General features: G+C 39.6%; 1 protein-coding gene across 6 annotated transcripts in view; it reads right to left on the bottom strand.

The window, feature by feature from the left end:
• LOC117418275 (arginyl-tRNA--protein transferase 1) overlaps positions 1-22,745 on the bottom strand; it is a 209,029-nt gene that overhangs the window by 70,538 nt on the left and 115,746 nt on the right. For all 6 annotated transcript variants that reach the window (XM_034031162.3, XM_034031167.3, XM_034031161.3 and 3 more), the window contains 2 exons: positions 14,433-14,614; positions 8,167-8,266 (listed from right to left, as the gene is read on the bottom strand). In XM_034031162.3, the coding sequence (XP_033887053.2) occupies positions 8,167-8,266; positions 14,433-14,614 (282 nt within the window). The remainder of the gene's footprint in view (positions 1-8,166; positions 8,267-14,432; positions 14,615-22,745) is intronic.

Here is a 22,745-nt window from a genome sequence, read left to right as displayed (position 1 = left end):
CTCCCGAGTTAAACTCAATCCCTGGACCTGCGTGTTTATTTAATGCTTGGAAGGCTGGGAAATGCGTCAGGAGTTCAGGGATTACGAGTCTACAAACACTCGCATGGATGTTTTTTATTAGGAGGTTTAAAGTGTATGTAGAGCTTGGAGCTTAAGCAGACTGAGGGAGAATATATGAAGCACAGGAAGGGGTTAGGGTAACCATAAAACATTATAAGACAAAGATGCAGATAGTGAGATAATGCTTTCAAGGGTTACTGAACTTTAAAATCCCTTTTTAAAAGAGGAACTAGCTTAAAATATCATTCATAGCTTTTTACTTTACTATTTTATAGCAGTTGTAATCATTTTGAGTGGTTATAGGTTCTGTTACTCCCACATGGCTTACTGAACATCTAGAGTATGTATAGGTAAAAAGATTGAATTGTGACAGACACTGCACTGCATCCCAGATTCTGACATTCTAGTAGCACCACAGTGGCATAGGAAGTCCTGTTGATATTTGTGAAAATATCCATGCGACGGATCTACGTATGGATGGAGGGACGGCGCATTCTGATCTCAATAACTTGTGCTAAGGAATATCTACACCAAGGTTCATCACCATTTGAAAAGCGGTTCCCTAGATATTTGTAAAAGAATGTGTGTAACAATCTACATTTCAGTTTTCCCAAATCAGAATAAATCTATGTTTAACCTTGAGACAGATTAATCCACAATGAATCGCCCTTTTGTTTCCTTGCTGGCTTTTTCTCAACCCTTTTCCGTGCCTCATGTCTCTCTTGTATCACTGCCTTGATACAAAAGCCCCCCAATGAAAATAATTCCTTTAAATAATTTAATTTACTTTGGCCTCCATATTAGTCTGGATACAGGAGTTCAGTCAAAACACCTCAGAGAAAAAAAACATCACGGCACTCCCAACCGTCTCGAGACAGTGCTTCAGTTAGTTTAGCTATGACCACGGGAAAATCTTGAACCGCTCAAAGAGACATGACAAACACCGCAGCTGGATTCCTGTTGATGGGGTACCTGAAACACGATTACTTTCATCAGGTTCAGCATTTATAGCAATGGAAAAACGAGGCTTGTTGAACGCTTCTAAAAGGTAATAACCGCGAAATACCACCAACCTTCATAGACAAACAGGTTTTTACATATATCCCCATACCCTCAGAAACTTGAGTTACAGAATGCTGTAACCAAGTCTGATTGGTTTTAGATAAGTGAAAAATGTGTAGGAAAAAAGTGCGACATAGGCAAGTACGTATATAAAGGAAAGGAACCTCTGTGCAGAACAGCACTAATGGATATGTCCTCTAGAGATATGTAAAACTGTGTGACAGAGGTACATTACCAATGGACAGACAAGCCACAACACCACGTGATAGGTCTATATTTTTTGTTGCTGGTATCCATGTTGTATAAGGGTTATGGTTGACTCCAGTTAATAAAAAGTGACTTTGCAAGGGGGTGCTGTATAGTCTGTGCATTTCTCTCTTTTTTTACGCAACACCATTAACATTGTTTCTGCAGCAGATCAAATAGGATACATTCGTCCAGTAGGGTTACAACACATTAACACAACACAGGAAGTTCATTTTCACTGTTCAGACCCAATGCTAAACACTGTCATGATTAGACATTAGACCCTGAAACACAAGCAGCTAGCGGCAGGATTTCCTCCTAATGCTTATAATGGAAATGAAAGCATAAGTAAATGGATCGTTCCCTTGCATCTGTCTGTATGTCAAAGTGTACTGATGTAGCATTTAAAATAATTGTGCCTAAAAAGTGTCAAGTGTCACAGTCAAAAATTTAAATAATGTTTCATTTAAAAAGCAGTAGAGTATTAAAGGCAAATTGACAATACAGTAAAATAACCAGAGTCATTCAATTCCCCATTTTCTTGTGGCTAAAACATGCAAAGATTCAATATTCTTCAGTTTAAAAAAACAATATACATGGGGTCTTGTATATGGGGGTCATGTGGCAGCTGGGTGGCCTTGCATTAGTGCTGCACAAACCGATTATTCAATTACTGGGATCGAGTTCTCCACAGAACCTAGGTGCTGACAATCAGGACAGCAGCAGCAACTCTTAACGCTATAGCACATAAATGCAAAATCCTGGAAAACTGTATCTTTAACAGCAAGGTTACAAAGGCAATAAGAGCAGAATTATAATGGAAAGTGTGACAGGTTGACAGGTATCTCCTTATATTCCAAGATTCTGATACTATCAAATGCTAAAGAAAATCCAAATCAAGTTTCATAAAAATCGAGTACGCTGACCTCTAGACACACGTTACAAAGTGACATATATACTGTATGTACTTACAGACAGACAGACAGAGGCTCCACCGCATATGCCCAGATTCTGGTTAAAAAAATAAATAAAATTTATGTGATGCTTTTTACTCTGGGGTTTCTTGAGTGGAGGCCAGAGCTCCAGGTTAAATTAAATTACTGGTAGCTCATTCTGCTTCCTGAATCCTGATACTAAACTCCAGGGGAACCAAGCAAGGATGTGTGTTTACGAAGCCTTAAAAACTAGAAATAAATTGCATTCCTTTGGCACAAGGTACCTAAACATGTCTGTTTTAATGTTTTCCCCATACAGCACCTTACATTCTCAGCAGGGCATGTCTACTGACACACCATACTCCACTTCCTGCCTATTCACATGAGTCAAGCTAAGGGATTCACCTTTGATAGCTGTGTAGCCTGCACTCACAACAGTTTGTTCTGTAGCAGTAGGTTTGATTCCACAGCTGGTAAAAGTGTTTGATATCAAAACAGTCTATTACTAAGTTGAATTTTTCATGATAGGGATTTATTTAAAGTTTCAAACTCAGCTCTGTCTTATATCTGTGTCTAACGAATGGGATAGCCATCGACTGTACTGTGGTTCCTAGGCAATCATTGAATCTATACTCCGGTAGTGGCTTTTATGGGATGTCATGACTGTTGCTTGCTTTGGGAGCACTTTAAAAAGTTCACTTTATATAGAAAAAAAACATTCAAATATACTTACAATAGCAGTGTTCTCTTATTGTGGCATGAGGCTTGTCAATTCTTTTTTTCACCAATTCATGGTTCGCATTTCCAGTTACGATTAAATTCTGGATCGAATACAAACCCTTATTTGAATCCATGGTAATTAATAATGAATAGATTTGGAAAAGGCTCAAAATATATGAAGGGACAGCATTTTACTAAACGTACTGTTGAAAATGGAACCCTCCATGTAACTGAGTACTGAACATCAACGTAAACTCAAACAAATACTAGAGTAAAATTATAGAGGACTATAAATACCAAATCAAGTTGAGTTTTTCAATAGCGTAAACGGTGAAATCCCTTTACACAAGCAGTTTCCATATTTTAAACTATTAAATGCAGATTTACAGCATCAGAATTGACTTTACCATTCAATGTTCTTCTTTTTATCAACTGTAAGATAAATCAGATGGCCAGTGCTTTCTAGTAATTGAATGTGATCCTTTTAGAAAGTGAGATCCAATGCTTTTCAATAACCTTTCTACCAAGTCTGGAAATCTACTCATGTTATTTCAGTAGCGCTGCCGGTGGTCACAGACAACACAGTGATGACTATATGAACACTTCCTGGCACCAATGGTCATAAAAATAAAAAGGGAGGGAGGGAGTGGGCTGTCAAGTGTTCAATAAATACAGCATTATCCTTCACCAGCGATAAAATTCAGTGCCCAGGATCCAAAATTAGGCCTGTGCACAGCTCTATGTCTCTATTTTAAACACATAAACAAAAGGCGTCCATTGAGCCCTTTAGAGCTGCACAATGCCATTCCAGTGACAGCTTGATTGCCTTGTTTATTCAGAGCCCCTGTGTGGAGCTCTGCACAGAGGCAGTGTGGGTGTACAATGGACAGGCTCTCTCCTGCCTGCTCTGCGATTCAGCATGTGGTGACAGGACAGTGAGCGTTTCCATGCATCCTCTTTATTATCAAGTGTCTGTTTCTGGCACAGCTGCAGGACTGGGAGGGAGAGGGTGCCTCAATCACCTCCAACAGCAGCTACAGGAAGTGCAAGCTGTGAAAATTGGCTGCTGACAACAAGCTTTGTTATCCTACGAGCCTCAGGTCTGTCTGGCACAGACACACACAGCCCCCTCTCTCTCCCCCCTCATTGCGGGGCTCTGACTCTGACCTCTCATTCAGCTACCAATCACTTCTGCAGCCTGCCTCCCTCGATGGCTTTTCTATTACTTCTTTCCATTCAGGTTGCTCCAGTTCAAGGTTCCTGAAATATATGGGGTCTGTTTGCAGTTCAGTATCAGGAGGCTTTGTATCAATTACAAAATAATTAAATTCCTTTTTTTTTCCCCACACACATGGAGGAACTAAAAAGAAGAAAAAATAAAGAACTAGCACTATTTCCCAGCTCTACACACAGTTCCTTATGGAATTGAAGAAAACAGCATTAAAATACACTATAATCTAGCCCTGAATTTATTGAATCAAAAAATGTTAGTTTAAATTTGTATTTGGTCCAATACAGACGTTTTTTTCTTTATTGAATTGCTCTTTCTGTTTCATTTCTTACTCTCCTCTCTTCTGGCTCTCCCCATTGTCCATGTCTATAAACATTTTGATTGGCTCCAATTGAAATTACTCAAATGCGTCTGAGTTTCTAGTTGTTTGTTGTAGACAGAAGTAAGAGCCAGCAGTGTATTATATATAATATAAAGACACTTTGGCTGATCCAGCCTACATTACACATGTACTAGTCTCAAAAAGTAAGGTAACAGTGAAATAAAAAACACATACCAGTCTCCTTGCCTTGCCTCAAGATTATGATGGCTGTTATTACAGTTACCTGCTCTTGTGATTTTTACTTTATCTGCATTATCATTACCGGTAAAGCAATATCTAAAACCAGTGTAAGTTATGTCCAGCTGTTTTTGTAATTCAGTTTAAAATTCCCTCCAGCAATATGACAGATCTTATTACACAGTGTAACAATTTTTTTTTTGTTTTTGTTCCTGGGTAGTAAGTGTTATTTCCTAATTGCTTATGCCTCAAAAGTATAGAAAATGTCTATTATTCCCCACAAACTTTGCTTTTGTGACCAGGACAGTGATATTTTGAAATTTACATATTTTCCAGAACATTCCAGATAGATTCAGTGCTGAGTAAACTTGGAGTAACTTCTAGAACTTTCCAGTAATATAAATAGTAGTATAAATACAGGGGCCTTAAGCCCACCAGTTCAGTTTAGTTCCAGCTGCCTAAGCGGATACATATCTGCATTTTTCTGAGATGGCATCAATGTCATAGGAGACTTCAAAATGGTGGCATTCCTGATGGGTCTCCAAGGCGATTTTACCAAGTTTCCCTGCTATCTTTGCCTTTGGGACAGCAGGGACACCAAGGCGCACTACCACAGGCGGGACTGGCCACAACGGACCGAGTTCTCTGTGGGGAGGAACAACGTCAAATGGGAGCCACTGGTGGACCCCCGGAAGGTGCTGATGCCACCACTGCACATCAAATTGGGCGTTATGAAACAATTTGTCAGAGCTCTAGATAAGGAGTCGGCAGCCTTCAAGTACCTTCAAGACTTCTTCCCTAAGCTGTCTGAGGCAAAGGTCAAAGCCGGTGTCTTCGTCGGACCACAAATAAAGAAGATCCTGGAGTGCAATGAATTCCCCAAGAAGCTCACTAGTGAGGAGAAAGCGGCTTGGAACAGCTTTGTCGCAGTGGTTCGGGGCTTCCTGGGCAATCACAAGGCCGAAAACTATGTGGAGCTGGTTGAGACTCTGGTGAAGAACTACGGCACAATGGGCTGTAGGATGTCCCTCAAAGTCCATATCCTTGATGCTCATCTTGATAAATTCAAGGAGAACATGGGAGCGTACTCGGAGGAGCAAGGCAGGCGCTTCCAACAGGATATACTGGACTTTGAACGCCGCTACCAAGGACAGTATAATGAGAACATGATGGGAGACTACATTTGGGGGCTGATTCGTGAAAGTGATTTACAGTATAATCATAAATCTCGAAAAACTACTCACTTCTAAATCTTTTGTAGTCATTTTTGTATTACTTTAGTATAAATACATGTTAATTTGGATTCATATGTTGTATTTTTCTGACTTTATGTGAACGAAAAGACACAAATTTGCCTGTTTTCTCATTGGAAATAGGTAAATTTCAAAATATCACTGTCCTGGTCACAAAAGCAAAGTTTGTGGGGAATAACAGCCATTTTCTATACTTTTGAGGAATAAGCAATTAGGAAATAACAGTTACTACCCAGGAACAAAAATTGTGTTACATAGTGTTATCAATGTAAATACATTTCACTTTTCATAAGGAATTTGCCTGCAAGGCATTTCTTTCCCAATGCAATAAGGTGAAAGAGATGGGATTCTGCAAATCAAAATGATATGCTACCCCACATCCAATTTCAAATAAAACAAATACTGCTGATAATGGGCTTTAGGGACCTGAGAATCAGAACCATACCCTGGCTTTCACCAGTTGATTGGTTGTGGAGGAAATATAGAACTTTGATTAAATCCCTACAGTGTATTGTCATACTGAGCCAGTAACTCAGCACCACGGCACCTGCTTACACACTATCAGGGTTAGAAATTCACACTAGCCCTGCTGCACTCAGTCCTCGGTTTCAGAATTCCACTCAATGAAGTCTATTATTGAAATGATCAGGAGCCAGGGGTTTGAGCAGTCAGACCTCTGATAAAGAAATTGTTATTCTCCTATAGCAGAACGACTTCCAATAGTAAACCTACAGATAAGTCTGTGATAAGTGCATGCTATGATAAGTGCAATCAGTTCATATTTAGGAGCGGCCTGATTGATCATATTCCAGGTCACTTCAACAATATACCTAAACAAGGGGAGTTCAGAAACCCAGGACTGGTTACAGGGCTAGCGAGAGTTTCTAACTCTGTATGTAATGTGAAATCAGAAAGGGAAATGGTGGGGAGTATTCAGTGCATAGTGTAGCATTATCGGTTGTGTGTGCACACATCTATTTAAGGTTTCTAATGCATACTGTAGCATTATCGGTTGTGTGTGCACACATCTATTTAAGGTTTCTAATGCATACTGTAGCATTATCCGCTGTGTGTGCACACATCTATTTAAGGTTTCTATTGCATAGTGTAGCATTATCCGCTGTGTGTGCACACACACATCTATTTAAGGTTTCTAATGCATACTGTAGCATTATCGGTTGTGTGTGCACACATCTATTTAAGGTTTCTAATGCATACTGTAGCATTATCGGTTGTGTGTGCACACATCTATTTAAGGTTTCTAATGCATACTGTAGCATTATCCGCTGTGTGTGCGCACACATCTATTTAAGGTTTCTATTGCATAGTGTAGCATTATCCGCTGTGTGTGCACACACATCTATTTAAGGTTTCTAATGCATAGTGTGGAGTAGTGGTTAGGGCTCTGGACTCTTGACCGGAGGGTCGTGGGTTCAATCCCAGGTGGGGGACACTGCTGCTGTACCCTTGAGCAAGATTGCTCCAGTCTACCTAGATTGCTCCAGTAAAAACCCAACTGTATAAATGGCTAATTGTAAGTAAAAATAATGTGATATTTTACAACAATTGTAAGTTGCCCTGGATAAGGGCAATAAATAATAATAAATAATAATATCCGCTGTGTGTGTGCACACATTTAAGGTTTCTAATGCATAGTGCTAAGAAATAAATAATAATAATAAATAATAATAATAATAATAATAATAATAATAATAATAATAATAATAATAATACTATGCCCAGCAGTGTATATAGCAGATTCAAACATTACAAGTGACTAAATTAACTGTTTTATTGTAAATGATATAGTGTGTTAGGTCAGAGATATCTGAGTTCCCAGCACAGTAGCCATTGCAAAAGCAGCACATGATTTAAGGACTAACTAACTGTACTCTAGTTGTTTTAAAAGATTTTTGAGCATAATGTGTGTGTGTACTGTTCATAGAGGAAAATGTGAGACCCAAAATATCACAGTGATTTAGTGGAATTATTTTGTTTGCACAGTGTAGTGTAGCAGTGTGTGATTTCCTTTCTCCATGCCATGTAGTAAACAGCACCCTGGTTTCTGGAGATTGTTTAGAGAGAAGTGACTCGCAGTACCTTGTATCTCATTTTCGGGCAGGAGTGGATGTAAAACCCCATGTAGTAGTAGCGCAGTCTGGGGGCTTTCTCGTGAAGCTGCCTGGTGAAAGCGAGTTCCCTGGAAGAGAACACAAAAGAAGAGCCTTTACTTCCAACCCAGTTCAACAGTGCTAAGAGGGAGGGGGGGGGTGGGGGGTTTGGGACGGGGACTCCTAGGTCAAACTCCTGCCAAACTGTGGCCGGCAGAAAGGGTAGGTTTCAAAATTCCCAGCCTCGGCAACAAAGGAGAGAGAGAGTGTGAAATGAATATGAATGAGGAGGGGAGGGAGGGAAGGATGCATTGACAAACCCATTCCCCAGGCTGGTGCTAGAAGCTATTATCCCCAACATAGTGAAGTGGCTGATCTGAAATTCAAGAGCAGTTGAAGCCACTGTTAAGCAGGGTTTGTGTTGATATTCATGCTTCCCAGCCTTGAGTCAAAGCTCTAGCTCCCCCACCCATCTTTCATGTAATAAGCAAGCATTGAGAGAGAGAGAGAGAAGAGCTACTCCTGCTTCTCCTTGAATAATTCACATGCAAATTCACCCATCTGCAGATAAGAGTACTGTGTGCGGGTACCTTGTCTATTACCAGTACCCCCTCCAATTGGGAACTAGAGTAGATGGCAATCCACTAGTAAATAGATCTCAGCTTGCAATGCATGCTTTCAGACAGTGTTGCACTTCTGTGGTCATTTCACCTGGATAGTGCTCTCGCCCCCACCCCTTCAGCATATTCTTTGCTGTTGGTAACCAACAGTTTGTTTTCCGTGTTGACCGACATGCTTGGCAGGTAAGATTTGTGACGATTACTCACTTAACAGTACAGTTTGAGGAGACAGTAAAATACCAGACCTCTAGTAAAAAAATAAAAAAATAAAATATTTAAGTAAGAAAAAATTCACAGGCGCCAAACAGCTTTTGTTTATTATTGTATATGAAACTATGCTAAAATATTAATTTCTCAGTTTTTTTAGGGAAAAACCAGGAGGTGCTATTGGCAGATGGATGAAAATGCAGTTCACTTAACTGGCTTCACAATCGCCTTGTATAATAAAAATAAAGTCAGCCTTAATCTTTTGCATGTGAAGTTCAGGATGCCGCACTCAATAGAATAAAGCAGTTGAGGTTTAACACAAACCGTATTTGACTGGCGAGCTGAACAAGTTTACAGTACAGCTTGTTTCCACTACCCAGTCAGGACTACACCCACCCACCCCTGTCAGCATCGAGGCCTGCCCACCTGCCCACTCCCTCCCTGGAACAATGCCTGGCTGCCGGGCTGCAGGCCCCCCCTCTTCCCTGGCTATTGCAGACACGCAGTTGGCAAACAGAGCACTTTACTGTAATTGCTCTTGCTGCTTGGAAGAAAGGAAAAATAAAATCATTTAGAAATGTCAGCCCTTTCAGAATGTGCCTGTCTTTGTATGCTGCTCGGGCCAACCACTTCCAGCACTAATTCTTATGTCAATTATTAGTGCTTCTAAATTGCCATTGGACAGCATCTGTTAGTTTAAAAAATGAACACAGAAACTACAGATAGATGGTTTGATATATTAAACAAGAGAGATAGAGGGGTTAGCTACCTTTCAAATCTGAAATCTCACAGGGCAAAACTATTTTAAAAAGGGACCCCAGCTGAAAACTGTGGGAAAGGCAAATCACAAACAAGAAAATAAAATGCAGTGAAGTCAATGCTGAATGCGTATAAGAGTGCAAGAACGTCCAGAGAACCAGACGTAATGTATTGCTTGTCACTGTATCTCAGGAACGACTGTTGTACTGACTTGAAACTTGGAAGCTACAACAGCCACAATGAAAATCAATTGCTCCAAAATGGCACTTTCAGGATTTAGAGTGTGATCAGCCTTCATATGAAGGAGAACAGATTTGATTTTGGAGATGATCTGATGAAGGGTGGCACTCTGGCACAGGCAGGTACATAACAGAGTACACTAATGCAGATATAACGTTTTAAGAGAATTTAAAGAGAGACAAAATACAACCAAACATCAGATTGAACACAGTCACATGTCTCATGCACAAAAACTGAAAAGGCAGAAAGAATGTCTGTGTGTCGGAGATAGAAACAGACACGCACGGTTTAATGTGGAAACACGGCCCATCAGTTTAATCAAGTGAAAATGAGGCATGTAAGTTTTGTAAAGCGTACAGGACAGCACTGGAAACAAGACTAATTGGAGCTCCTATTCCCCTTCACTGACGATGGAGATACAGTACATGAACTTGCATTTAAGATGGACTTGACTCTCGAAGCATTATTCATACTTACCGGAAGTACAACAAAAAAAAAGCCTACTGCTACTACTACTACTACTACTACATTAAAAAAAGTCTTAATTTATATGTGAAAATTTTAATGTGTTTATAAAATATAAATATTAAAATTTAATCAATCAATACAAGTAAGCAAAGTTTCATTAAAATCTTTAAGATAAAGAAAAACGACACCTTGTTTTGACTGCTTGTTTCGATCACAGTAACCTTAAGGTACAAGGGACATATGCTAACTTTCTGATTTTTGTAATGAGGGGCACAAAACAGGTTTAAAATTTACTGACAGGTTGGATCCGGTCATTCAAATTGTCAATTTCCTTGTGATACTTGAGTCACTCTCAAATGTATTTGAAAAATAAACCGTTTGAACAAAAAGCGCTCAATTCCTTGTGTACTTTAAAGGGTTAAAAAGCTTTTTTGCTTGTGATGTCTGAGATACAGAAGAATTCACTCGACTTGCCACAAAGTTCAGTCCTGTACAGTCAAGGCTCTTTATTTTCACATATTATTTTATGTATTTTAAGTGCTGTATATAAAAAACTAAATATACTAAATTTCTCAGTTTTACTTCTATCCTCAATGAACTCAACGAACTGTCTTTCTATAGAAACTGAGTTTCTATAGAAAGCTGGTGAAGTCTACAGTACATTAAAACAGACAGCACTGCAATGCACAAAAACAAATTCATTATTTTCATAAAGGAATCTACTGAAAGAGATCTACTGGATTTTCTTTGAATAAATCAGAATCTTTCACAAGCTTGAGACATACTTTGGGTGAAACTTTTTTTATAAAATAATTTTCCAGTAATAATCACTAAAAAAAAGAAAAAAACTGGAAAAGTGCTTTGTGTGCAGCATATAGAGAGAAAATAGTTTGTCTACCCCTTTAATTCTAAGTTGTCTAGCTGTAGATATCATGGTACCATACTGTAAACGCAGCTGTAGGGTTCAAACGCAGTAGGTACAAAAACAGTTGAACTGGCTCAGCGAATTATCAAACGAAATCCAGAGTATATAAACAATGTGAGACTCCCTCCACTGCGTCTTTATGAGAGCGCGGGACCTAGTGTACACACCGCAAACATTTCGGGGGTGTTGCTTTTGGACGGGAGTCTGTGAACAAGAGGGTCATTTTTGCTGACTTGAGCAGATTTTAAAAGTTGGAAACAAAAATGGTTGTATTTACTCAGATTGTATTAATCAGAATTTATACATGCTGGCAAAGGCACATTTCCTTTTATAAACAAGTTTAATATGTGTGTTGGGGGTGGGTGCTGGTATCAATTCTCTAAGAATTGAAGTCAAAACAGTTAGATTGTACCGCAAGAATTATTCACACATGCACAAAAGCATTTAACCAGGGCACGCACATAGAGAGGGGCCTCAATCACGCGGGACTTGAAGGTTAAAAATATTTATATAAAATTGAGAGTTCAACAGATAATATACAACTGCCATCTGAAACGCTTCTGGCCAGCTAGGAGAGTATGATAACGGTTTGGTGAAGACTGGTATAAAATCAAGACAGTTCATCAAGTAGAATATGGGAGACTGACATACGGGTGGGAGACTGACAGACAGGTGGGCGACTGCGATTAATGCATAAGGGTCCCCACTGTTTGAATGCGGTGCCTAGTAAGGCATGTTATAAAGTTCTGAGTCTGGAACATCATACCATACATCATCATTTCATTCAGTTTCCTTGGGTAACTTGGGTTAAACTGTTTCTGTTTTTCTGGGTAATGCAGGGGCCTATATCTAATTAAAGCCTGTATCTTTGGATCGTGATATCCAAATTTTGTGTTGCAGGAAAGAATTAGCTGAGCAACTAAGGGCTATATCTTGGAATCCAGTTGTTGAATTTTGATGAAACTATGAATGTAAAGGGTTACTTAATACTATCAACATTTTTGGAATATTTCATTTTCCATCTGTTTCAATAGCCTTTAAATAATGAAAACAACAATAGGAACAATACTATCAAATAGATGGACAAAGACAGAGCTCAGGGAAACATCCCTTTAAGACAATGCAGTCCATTTAATTGATCTAAACTGCAGGGCTATGTAACCCTGCAAATATGAAGTTACAACCCAAAATGTTTTGCTCCAGTATACATTGTACAGTTAAGCAAATTTTATTAATAGATTTACTTTAATGACATGGTTTAATCAATGAGGTTTTGTTTTTTGTTTTTTTTTGTTTTGAAATGCTTTTGACTTTGTATTCAAGAATTGTTGTGAGAAGCTGTAGATATAAGTCATGCATCCACAAAACTAGAATAAACTAGCCAAGTAGACACATCTTTCGGCTAACTAGACTTGTAGTTTGTGATATCTCATCTGTAGGTCACGATGACCTAGTAGTTATTTTTATCCTTAGTGGGCTTCTTATTTTTGTGACGACTCTCAGGAAAGTGTGCCTTTCACAGATTGTTCCACCTGAAACAAACACACCTGCAAAAATCAACAAATGCCATTGTAAATCTGTTAACATAGCAGGTTGATTCAAACTTGATTACAGGGGTTATCACTGCTACAAATAGCAAGCTGACTTCCCGCTGCTATTACAAAAGAGAAGCGCCTGCTTGGTCTGGAATCAGCCTCACACGTGCTCCAGTCACTCTGCAGAGAAACACACTCACTATTAGCATGATGAATTGTTTCCTCCACAAAAGTAACATACACCTCATCCCTCATTGGACTGCGTAATTTAAAGAGAAGCCAGCTTTCCAAACAGCCATTAACAGACAATACGCACGCATCGGGAAATCGGAAACAAAACAGGCTTCTAAAGAAATCAAGGGTTGCAATATGAACTAGAGGCATGCGAGTGCTTCGAGGAAAAGAGCATGTTTGTATAGCTAAGCCTATTACTGTGAGACTGGGGCTGTAAAACATAGGATCAGTACTAAATTAATTAAGCTAAATAAAAGGCGCTCTAAAAACATGCTGGTTTTAATTAGCTTTGCTGTAATGCCGCTGCGGATGAGTTGAAAGTGAAGCCAGTTCAAAACTAGATCGCTGTGAACAGGGTTCTGAAGAAAGAGAAATAGTGCTGAAAGCACACTACAGTACAGCCTGGAGACAAACGCTTCCAAGATACACTGACTTCAATGAAATAAAGTACTGCATTCTCTTCTTCATGGTGCCAAATTCTCCATCTAGGGACCCACTCATGCAATACAGGAGTATAACCAACACTCCAGTTAATGACATTTACTGTATCCGTTATGCAGCTGATTTCCACTCCTGCAAATACAGCAATACCACTGGAAATAAAGCATAAGATTGGACAGTTTACAGGCAAGTCTGCTCAAACTTGTACAGCACTGTAATGTTCTGACATATAAAGTAGCACAATACAGCACACAGAACAATGTTGTTTATACACAGTATGTAAACTGTACTGAATGAACAGAACTGATATTAATGAGCAGTATGGGTGCAAAAAGTAAAAACTTTTTTGTTTTGTCAGGGTATTGGGGAGCTCCTCCAAATCAACTCTATTTACTGTCACCCTTCTTGCCCAGTCCTTCTGAAGTGATGTTAAGAGGGGTTAAATAAATGTAGCATTCCTATGCTTTACACTTTTGCTCATTTAAGATAGAGATCACAAGCACAGCTGTTAGAACTCTAAGTAAAGATCAGAATGGCTCACACTGATATACAATTTCCATTTAAAAAAAGTAGGGGGGTACCTGGTACAACCAGACATACCTAGACCAGGGCATGCACAATCCGAAATGTCCATAAGAGGCTAGGATTGTATGATTTAGTGAGGGCTGAATGGTATCAGGGTGGTGTTCGGGTCAGGATTGAAGTATGCTGTCTCTGTGTCTTTCTCTCTGAATTCTGTGGGGAAGCTCTCATGGTGTCTGACTATAGCCAGTGCTCTTGTCCCTCCCTTTACATGAGCTCTACATGCCCGAGCCCCAAACCATACCTGAGTGCTGAGTAGACTCCGAGACACATCCCCGAGTAGTCCGGGTCATAGTACAGGTAGACAGAGGAGACGCAGGCAGGAAGGATGTCAATCACACCCACAGCGATGATCTTCCCGTTCAGACAGTACTGCTGGTGGAAGGAGCCGTAGCCACAGTCCGGCCCATCGGAGGGGTTCTCTGGCTGGGTCACAAGCAGAGACAGGTGAGACATAAGCCCACAGACAGGTGAAACACAAGCACAGACAGGTGAGACACAAGCCCACAGACAGAAAAAAGGAACTTGTGTGACTAGAGGAGAGATACTGAAAGACTCTTATCCCAACTGTTCAATAACTATGCCCACAGCTTCATAAATTAAAACAGACAAACACTTCTGTTAATGCCTTTGGTATGTCATATAGCAATGATTGTCTGATAGTTTTGCACACAGTTTCACACAGAGCATAGAATGATGTATTTCCTCTGATAATCCAGAAAGAGTCAATCATAAGATAAAACTGAGAAAAAGCAAAGTCAAACAGCTGTGGCATTTTCTGTTGCAATTTCCCCAATAGGGACACCAATGTGTCATTAAATACTCGATTTTAACCCATGTCTCTAAATAGACCAATTCCTAGTCACATTGCTTTAGGCTGTGAGGCCATGCTGACCTCCCAGTTTGTTTTATTTTATCCAAACTTGTGACTAATCTGGAGGTTGCCATTCCCTTGTGGCCAATACGTTAACTTATTACTGTGCTAAGTTAACAAAAAAGAAAACGTGTATGTTAAAATGCTTCAGACTAATTAAGCAACAGAAACTGAAGAAGAGGGCTTTACCGTCTGGTAAGGACTGCCTCTTGCCGTTAAATGCCCAGAGAAAGGCCTAACCAGAAGGTAAAGCCCTCTTATGAGGGTTCTATTGCTATTAGAAAATGGATACGTTAAATAAAATAACATTTCACGTTTTTTCTGCTTGTTTTTTTCATAATTTCATGCAGCACTAGCTGTTGTTGCTAATAAACGCATTCCATGAGTAATGCAGTTTGCTCAGAATTCCATGTGTGCTCTGGTAACTTTCATTATCTAAGCAGTGGACTGTGTCAAGTCGTGGGTATTTCCAATAGCGTAAATAATTCAGGTTCAGTTCAGGTACCTCGTTAGAATCTGACTGCAGGTTCGTGTATTTGTGTAAGTTTCAGTATTTAAATTACCGTTAGGTCCTAAAATGTATTAGCAAAATAAAATAATATCTAGTAGTCTACATGTGTTAATGCTGATTCGTGCTGTTTGTTCAGTAACTTGTTCAGTGTGCTCAAAGCCTCCTTCATGGCTTTGTTTGTTGGAGAAGAGAGCACAATCCTGTGCTGTTACTGTGCTATGCTATGCTGAAATAATGTTACTAAAGTAAATCGGACTTGTTTGATTTCTTCAACTCATCACTCAAACCGGATACTGTATTTCTGCCGAAAGCAAACCCTATTCTTTTTTTTTTTTTTTTTTTTTTTTAACTATTTGCTGTACCAAATTTAAGTAGATCGACTGAACATACAAGACATTGAGGAAGCATACTTAGTCTACATTGACAGACAACATTTAGAGGGTGTGCACTACAGAGATTTTCTTTCATCAAGCAGAAAAAAAAGTTAATATACATGAACACTGTATTTACATATTTTCAGCGGATTGATTTAGTACAGTGAATAAACATAGTTTGAACAATAGTATTTGAGGTCCTTTACCAGAGATTAAGGACCTCCTACTGACCAATCAGATTAAAGGAAATCTCTGATCCATTTTCTAATAAGATATAAGAGCTCTGACACACACCTTAGGTGTTTCCAGTCCAGTAAGATTTGCAGTTTGTTTTTTGTTTTACAAAAAAAGGTACAAACCGAGTGTGGTGTTAAATGCTCGTGAACAGGGCATGCTGTGTTTGATTCTTCAACAAGAACAGGAAGAAGAACAGGATTGTTTCTATGTTTCAATGTCTTATTTCATAGCTAAGAGTAAGTGTGTCTATATTTTCAGAAATATAAAAGTGTCAAAGCATTCAAACAAGGTTGGTGTGGTGCTACCCTAATTGTCTTATAAAGCTGGTGTTGTATAGTCACGGCAGGTATTCGAATTAAGGAACTAGTCTATGAGTCTCAATTAAACAAATGAATACAAGACAAAAAGGCAAAACAAAACACTATAAGTTGTTTTAGCAACACGGTATTTATTTAAAGCTGAACTGTTAGTGGGCTCTTGCTAAAATAATGATTACAAAAGGTCTGTGCGTCACTAAACAGTGTGCGGTTATACATATACCGGTGATGTGGAGCACAACAACTGTGTCAATATCTAATCCTGCTTGCAAGCAGTCACAGTATATACTACTGATTGTCTAAGCGCAATCCTTTTGTCCACGACTGGCAAGAAAGAGATTCACACTCATGTTTTATTTTGATAGATGACTAAATAATACATTGAAACATCAAAATTCAGACAACAGTATTATTAATCGCAACAGAAATGGAGCAATGGAGTAGTAAATGTGAATTTTAAGCATCATAAAAATCTTTTTATTAGCACAGCCAGAAAAATATTTGCAGCCTAACATCGCTATCGCCTCTGTATTTTTTCTACAGTCACTTCTGCACTGAGGAGCTAAGGGACAGCCAGTATACAGCCAGATGCACATTACAAACATTATCACTGGACATAAAACTATCAGGTTCTTCCAGAGACAGACAAGGGCTGCCAACAAACAGCTGGTTTGCTTTCGAGTTTAAGTGATAAAGTTGGAATAAAAATATTATTTCTCAAAACGTCTCCTGGGTTGGTACTCCTCTGCGTCTTCTGCAGATAAATTGATAAATGGCCACGCTTGCTGGCTCGACAGAGAGGGTTTCCTCCACCCTGTGTGTCCTCTCCGTCTCCTACTCCCCTTTCGGTTCTGAGAAGCTAATCACACAGGAACTACAGCTGATCTGAGCACAATTCACAGCAGTCTGAAAAGATTGCTAACCAATGCTTTCAAATCAGTTTCTTATATCTTGCTGGCTTAAACAACATTATTACTGCACCCCCCCCCCCCCTTTTTTTTTTTTTTTACATTAATAAGGATATACAGATACAGTGTAACTAAGAGACCAACAAAATGGGGCCTTGATGGGGGGTGGCTTTACTACTGACGGGACATAGGATTTAATGTAACAAATTCATTACTATTTAAAAACTTATTAAGTTTATCCATTTTCTATATTGTTTACTTTCTTTTATGCAAACTGTTTTAGTTGCTGATATTTTTTGATAAATCACAATGTTGTATTCAATAATTGAATTATACAATGTTGTATCCAATAAATAAATTACACAATGCTGTATCCAATTTTTCAGGTAGTTAACAGTGTGCTGGTCTTATTCGAGGTGTGATACGTTTGGGAGTGCAGATGGTGGCCTTAATACTGAATACAAGGCTGTCCTTTACATTGTCGTCAACTGGTTCAAATCATAACTTTTCTGGCCTTTTTACTGAGGTAGCCTTAAAGCAAGTCTTACTTTATTTAAAACACCACTGTAGACAAACTAGTACATTCACTGCAGGAATGGTGTCTGACAGCAGACAATACTGGAGTGAGTTACCAGGAAACAGCAGCAACATTTCTTATATAGGGTTATCTTCAAAACATACATAGTATAAAATACAAGAGCCAGAGAGAACCCCTGAAGACTACTTATGCGTTTCCAAACAGGTGTAACTCTTCACTATTGTTATCTACAGGGAGCAGCACAGAACAGCAGCCTTCAACGTACCATGAGATGAGAAGGGTTAATTTCATAGACAACTCTGCATTTCAGTTTATGCATTTGAACTGTTTAAAACTCTGGGAGTCGCTGGTTTAAAAAGCCACGCCACAGCACACGAGGCCAGGCTCAGCTATGTGGAGGCGTGTTCTCTGATTATGGGATACTATTTCCTCCTGTCAATCCACAGGCTCTTTATCAGCTCTGACACTTTCTGTTCACATAAACACACTCCTCATCCTGCTCTCCCTGACTCTACATAAACACACTCCTCATCCTGCTCTCCCTGACTCTACATAAACACACTCCTCAACCTGCTCTCCCTGACTCTACATAAACACACTCCTCATCCTGCTCTCCCTGACTCTACATAAACACACTCCTCATCCTGCTCTCCCTGACTCTACATAAACACACTCCTCATCCTGCTCTCCCTGACTCTACATAAACACACTCCTCATCCTGCTCTCCCTGACTCTACATAAACACACTCCTCATCCTGCTCTCCCTGACTCTACATAAACACACTCCTCATCCTGCTCTCCCTGACTCTACATAAACACACTCCTCATCCTGCTCTCCCTGACTCTACATAAACACACTCCTCATCCTGCTCTCCCTGACTCTACATAAACACACTCCTCATCCTGCTCTCCCTGACTCTACATAAACACACTCCTCAACCTGCTCTCCCTGACTCTACATAAACACACTCCTCATCCTGCTCTCCCTGACTCTACATAAACACACTCCTCATCCTGCTCTCCCTGACTCTACATAAACACACTCCTCAACCTGCTCTCCCTGACTCTACATAAACACACTCCTCAACCTGCTCTCCCTGACTCTACATAAACACACTCCTCATCCTGCTCTCCCTGACTCTACATAAACACACTCCTCAACCTGCTCTCCCTGACTCTACATAAACACACTCCTCAACCTGCTCTCCCTGACTCTACATAAACACACTCCTCAACCTGCTCTCCCTGACATAAACAGATAGGCTTGTCTTTCTTACATCTTCCATTCCACAATTTACAGCCTGTGACAGAGAAAGAATTAACCTGAGTTACAAATCTCCCTCCCGACCTGTGAGTGCGCTGTGTAAAGGGAACAGTGTGCCCCAGACTGGATGGTTTGACAATTAAATTCCAGGGAAAGGTGGAAGTCGGCCATCTAGAAAGGGGGCAGAGTCACAGTACATCAAGTCATCGCCCCAGACGGGAAGTGATGTGGCAATAGCGCATTGGAGGAAAATGATTGCACTTGTTAACTAAGGGGGCGTGCCTGACGTATAAAAGGGGATGGGACGATGTGAATTGTATGATCACTTGTGGCTGAGGGTACATCTTCATACTTAATCTAGATGCAGATTTCTTGAGAGCCACAATGTAGCTTTTAAAAAGTTTGAACTAGTGCTTCCTAGTATCCTTTCACTTCCTGTGTCATTGTCCCCATGGCCAACCAGAGTGAGGCAGGGATCACTGAACACAGGATGCGACAGGGTACCAGGAAGAACAGAAATATCTACAGCAGGGGGACCTTGTGAACATGTTACCAGTGTGGAGACAAAAAAGAGTTTGTTAGCTCTCCTTTAAAGCCCACTTACAGGATACGCTTAAACCTTAAATGGAGCAATGCCCTCGTTAGTCCCTGGAGAAATGAAACCACAAAACCGCCGCTCGGAGAGTTTGAGAAATGCTCCTTGGATGCTGACAGACACCAGACAGTGCTGAAGTAAACGTAACTGAGCGGGAGACAGGTTCGTCTTGGACTGATGTTATAAAGTGTACAGCCCGTACAGTAATAACACATTAGATCCAGGGTGATTGCGTTTCCTGTTGAAAGAATATGGGCTTCTCTGGAGTTTTTTAAAAACCTTTGTTTCTGAAATTGAAAAGGCAAGCGATCCAAGGAGGGAGGCTAACTGAGGACTCCAGAAGCAATAGCTGCTGTCTTTACTGCTGGTTTCACTCAGAAATTGAACATGGACATTAGACCTTCTATTAATGCGTACCACATGTTGTGTATGTGTAATAAGGATGGATTTGTGCTTGCAACTGACATTAATGAGACTGGGGTTTTAATAAAACGTACTAGGAGTAGTCGTCCCCTTCATTCAGTCGAGGAGGTGGTTGGAATTCAGCATGCAGGACATAGAATAGTACAGATATACAAAGAAAGAAGATACTAAAAACTATACTAAATACAATCTTAATTAACGACCAGTGAATGGTAAAACAAAATCGACTGGTACAATACATTCTTGTTCTTTATTGCCTGCCTATTTTTAGATGACAGATTTTCTGTATTACAAAAAACCGAGAAATAACCCAACACTTTCATCTGGTTTCACAGATTCCAATTAGCACTAATCTCAATCTACCTTACCTAGAGTAACATTGGATAGTCCAAGATTAGTGTTAACCGTGAAACAAACTTGAAGTGTATAGATGTCATCCCGTGCATAGAACATACGACTCGGTTATAAAGTAAAAAAAAAAAAAACACAACAACACCACACAACACACTACACACATCTAAGAAAAAAAATGACATACATTTCAACAGTTTGGGAAGACTGCTCAGTGTCTGCTCAGGCAAGCCAATGATGGCTGCTAATGGTTACTGAAGACCGACATCTTCAGTAGAAGAATCCTCCTGATTCCAAAGGAGGACTCTTCTACAGAACCACATTGCAAAGCCAGGCTCAACCGTCAAGCAGTTCTGCAGACATGCTTTTGGCAGTGGTGTGACTGATGGAAAATATGGAAAATGGTTTAAAAGTTGGATTTTTCCTTGACATCCCATCTGCAATACAATTTTGAGAATCATAGAAAACAGCTTGTAAAGCCACTGTCTGAAAGCAGCGGTCTGTTCCACTGATAAGAGGTTAAAAGTATATGGCATTAAAACATATGAAGTCACTACCTCACATGGTTTCTTAACACTGATGCTTAATTACCGGTTAATGGGGCAAGGTCATTAACTTGGTTCCATAGTATTTTTTGCAGTGTATTTGAATATCTACTGCCTTTCAGCAGCCCACCGGACGCCTGTTTTAACAATAGCGGTGAATACAAATCTGCATCGCATCAGGGGGGTTTACTACAGCGCCTGTCAGTATGTGTTTAGAAGCTGAAGAAAGAGCAACAATACGACAGGGCTTTCTGGCACAGTCCCTGATGAACAACTGTTGTGTTGCGAGTATCGTACATCAGAAGTAATCTAAAGATTTCTCATTTTCCATTTGCTCCAGTCACCCCATCTGGTCACAGAACCCTCCAAGAGCAAACAGCTTGAAGCTGGCTGGGGCCGGCGCTCATTTATTTATTCATTTATTTTCTATTCCTCTGTGGCTTGTCTTGTTTATTCAACTTCTCCATTTCATAATTATAAAATACACTTTAATAAACGTATTCCTCCACTCTGTGAGAAAAGAGATTATGACATTTGCGTGCCCTAGTCAAGACTGCAGCTGCATGCCAAACTTTAGAGAGTCCAAATAAATTATTCTATTTAAAGCTGCAGTCTAACAATCATTTCTGTAAATGCCATCACGAGAGATGTAAGTAATACAAAACACTTTTTCCTGTTGAATTCTCATAGCTTGCTTTTTTTTAATGCATTATGTTAAAAATGTAACACTGGTGCATCACCTTGGTTTACCTGTTTCCAAATTTCTATCCTGTGAATAAAAAGTCATTTTGAAAGGAAAAACGAAGCATTAATGTCTGACACACAGTTATTTATGTCTAGATAGTGTAACTGACCACAGCTGTCAAGGCCACTTAAGGAAAGACAACAATGATTATCTACAGCTTGTGAATGCTGCAGAGCACAGTGATGCTTTCATAACCCAAAACAGCATCTTTAATTCTTTAAGTTATATTTCGGACTGGAATGACTAAGCTGCTTGAAATATTTCTCACAGTTTAAAGAAATACATTTTTTATTTTAGCTCATTTTGTGATGTCCAATTAATCACCAACTTAAATGGCAGCTCATTGAACATTACAATATGCGCCTTACTTTATTGTACGCAAAAGAGCAGGCATTCACGAGAGAGAAACAGGAACATCTTAGACAAAGTTTCAACAGTTGACAACGTCTTTTGGTTCTGAAATGTTTTCCATCTAATTTTGAATCGCTAAAAAGAGGTGGTACGGAAAAAACTCATTTATTTTTTTACTATTTTTACAATTAACATTGATTCTTATAGGTTTCACAGCCTAACAGCTATCTGTCAACTCTTCAGAGTCTTGTACCTCATTTCCATGGACAGCCAACTCCAGTCGATTTGTGTGCGCTCAAATTAGTCAGAATTCTCCCACAACAGGAGTTGGTGAAAAAGGAGGCATTTCCATACTTTGAGTTACCCGAGTTATCAAGTGAGTTGGGCAGGAAATACTTGCGAGTTAAAGGCCAAGACGTGCATTCACTGCAGACGGTACTACAGTCAAATTGTCAATGATTTAAAAGATAAATCCATTTAGATACTGTAGTAGGGCTGTTCTTTTTTTATGTTAAGAATTTTCG

Source organism: Acipenser ruthenus, chromosome 13, assembly GCF_902713425.1.
Source record: "Acipenser ruthenus chromosome 13, fAciRut3.2 maternal haplotype, whole genome shotgun sequence".
Classification (NCBI taxonomy): domain Eukaryota; kingdom Metazoa; phylum Chordata; class Actinopteri; order Acipenseriformes; family Acipenseridae; genus Acipenser; species Acipenser ruthenus.
Note: the sequence above shows the minus strand (reverse complement) of the source record. Positions and strands in the feature narration are given on the sequence as shown.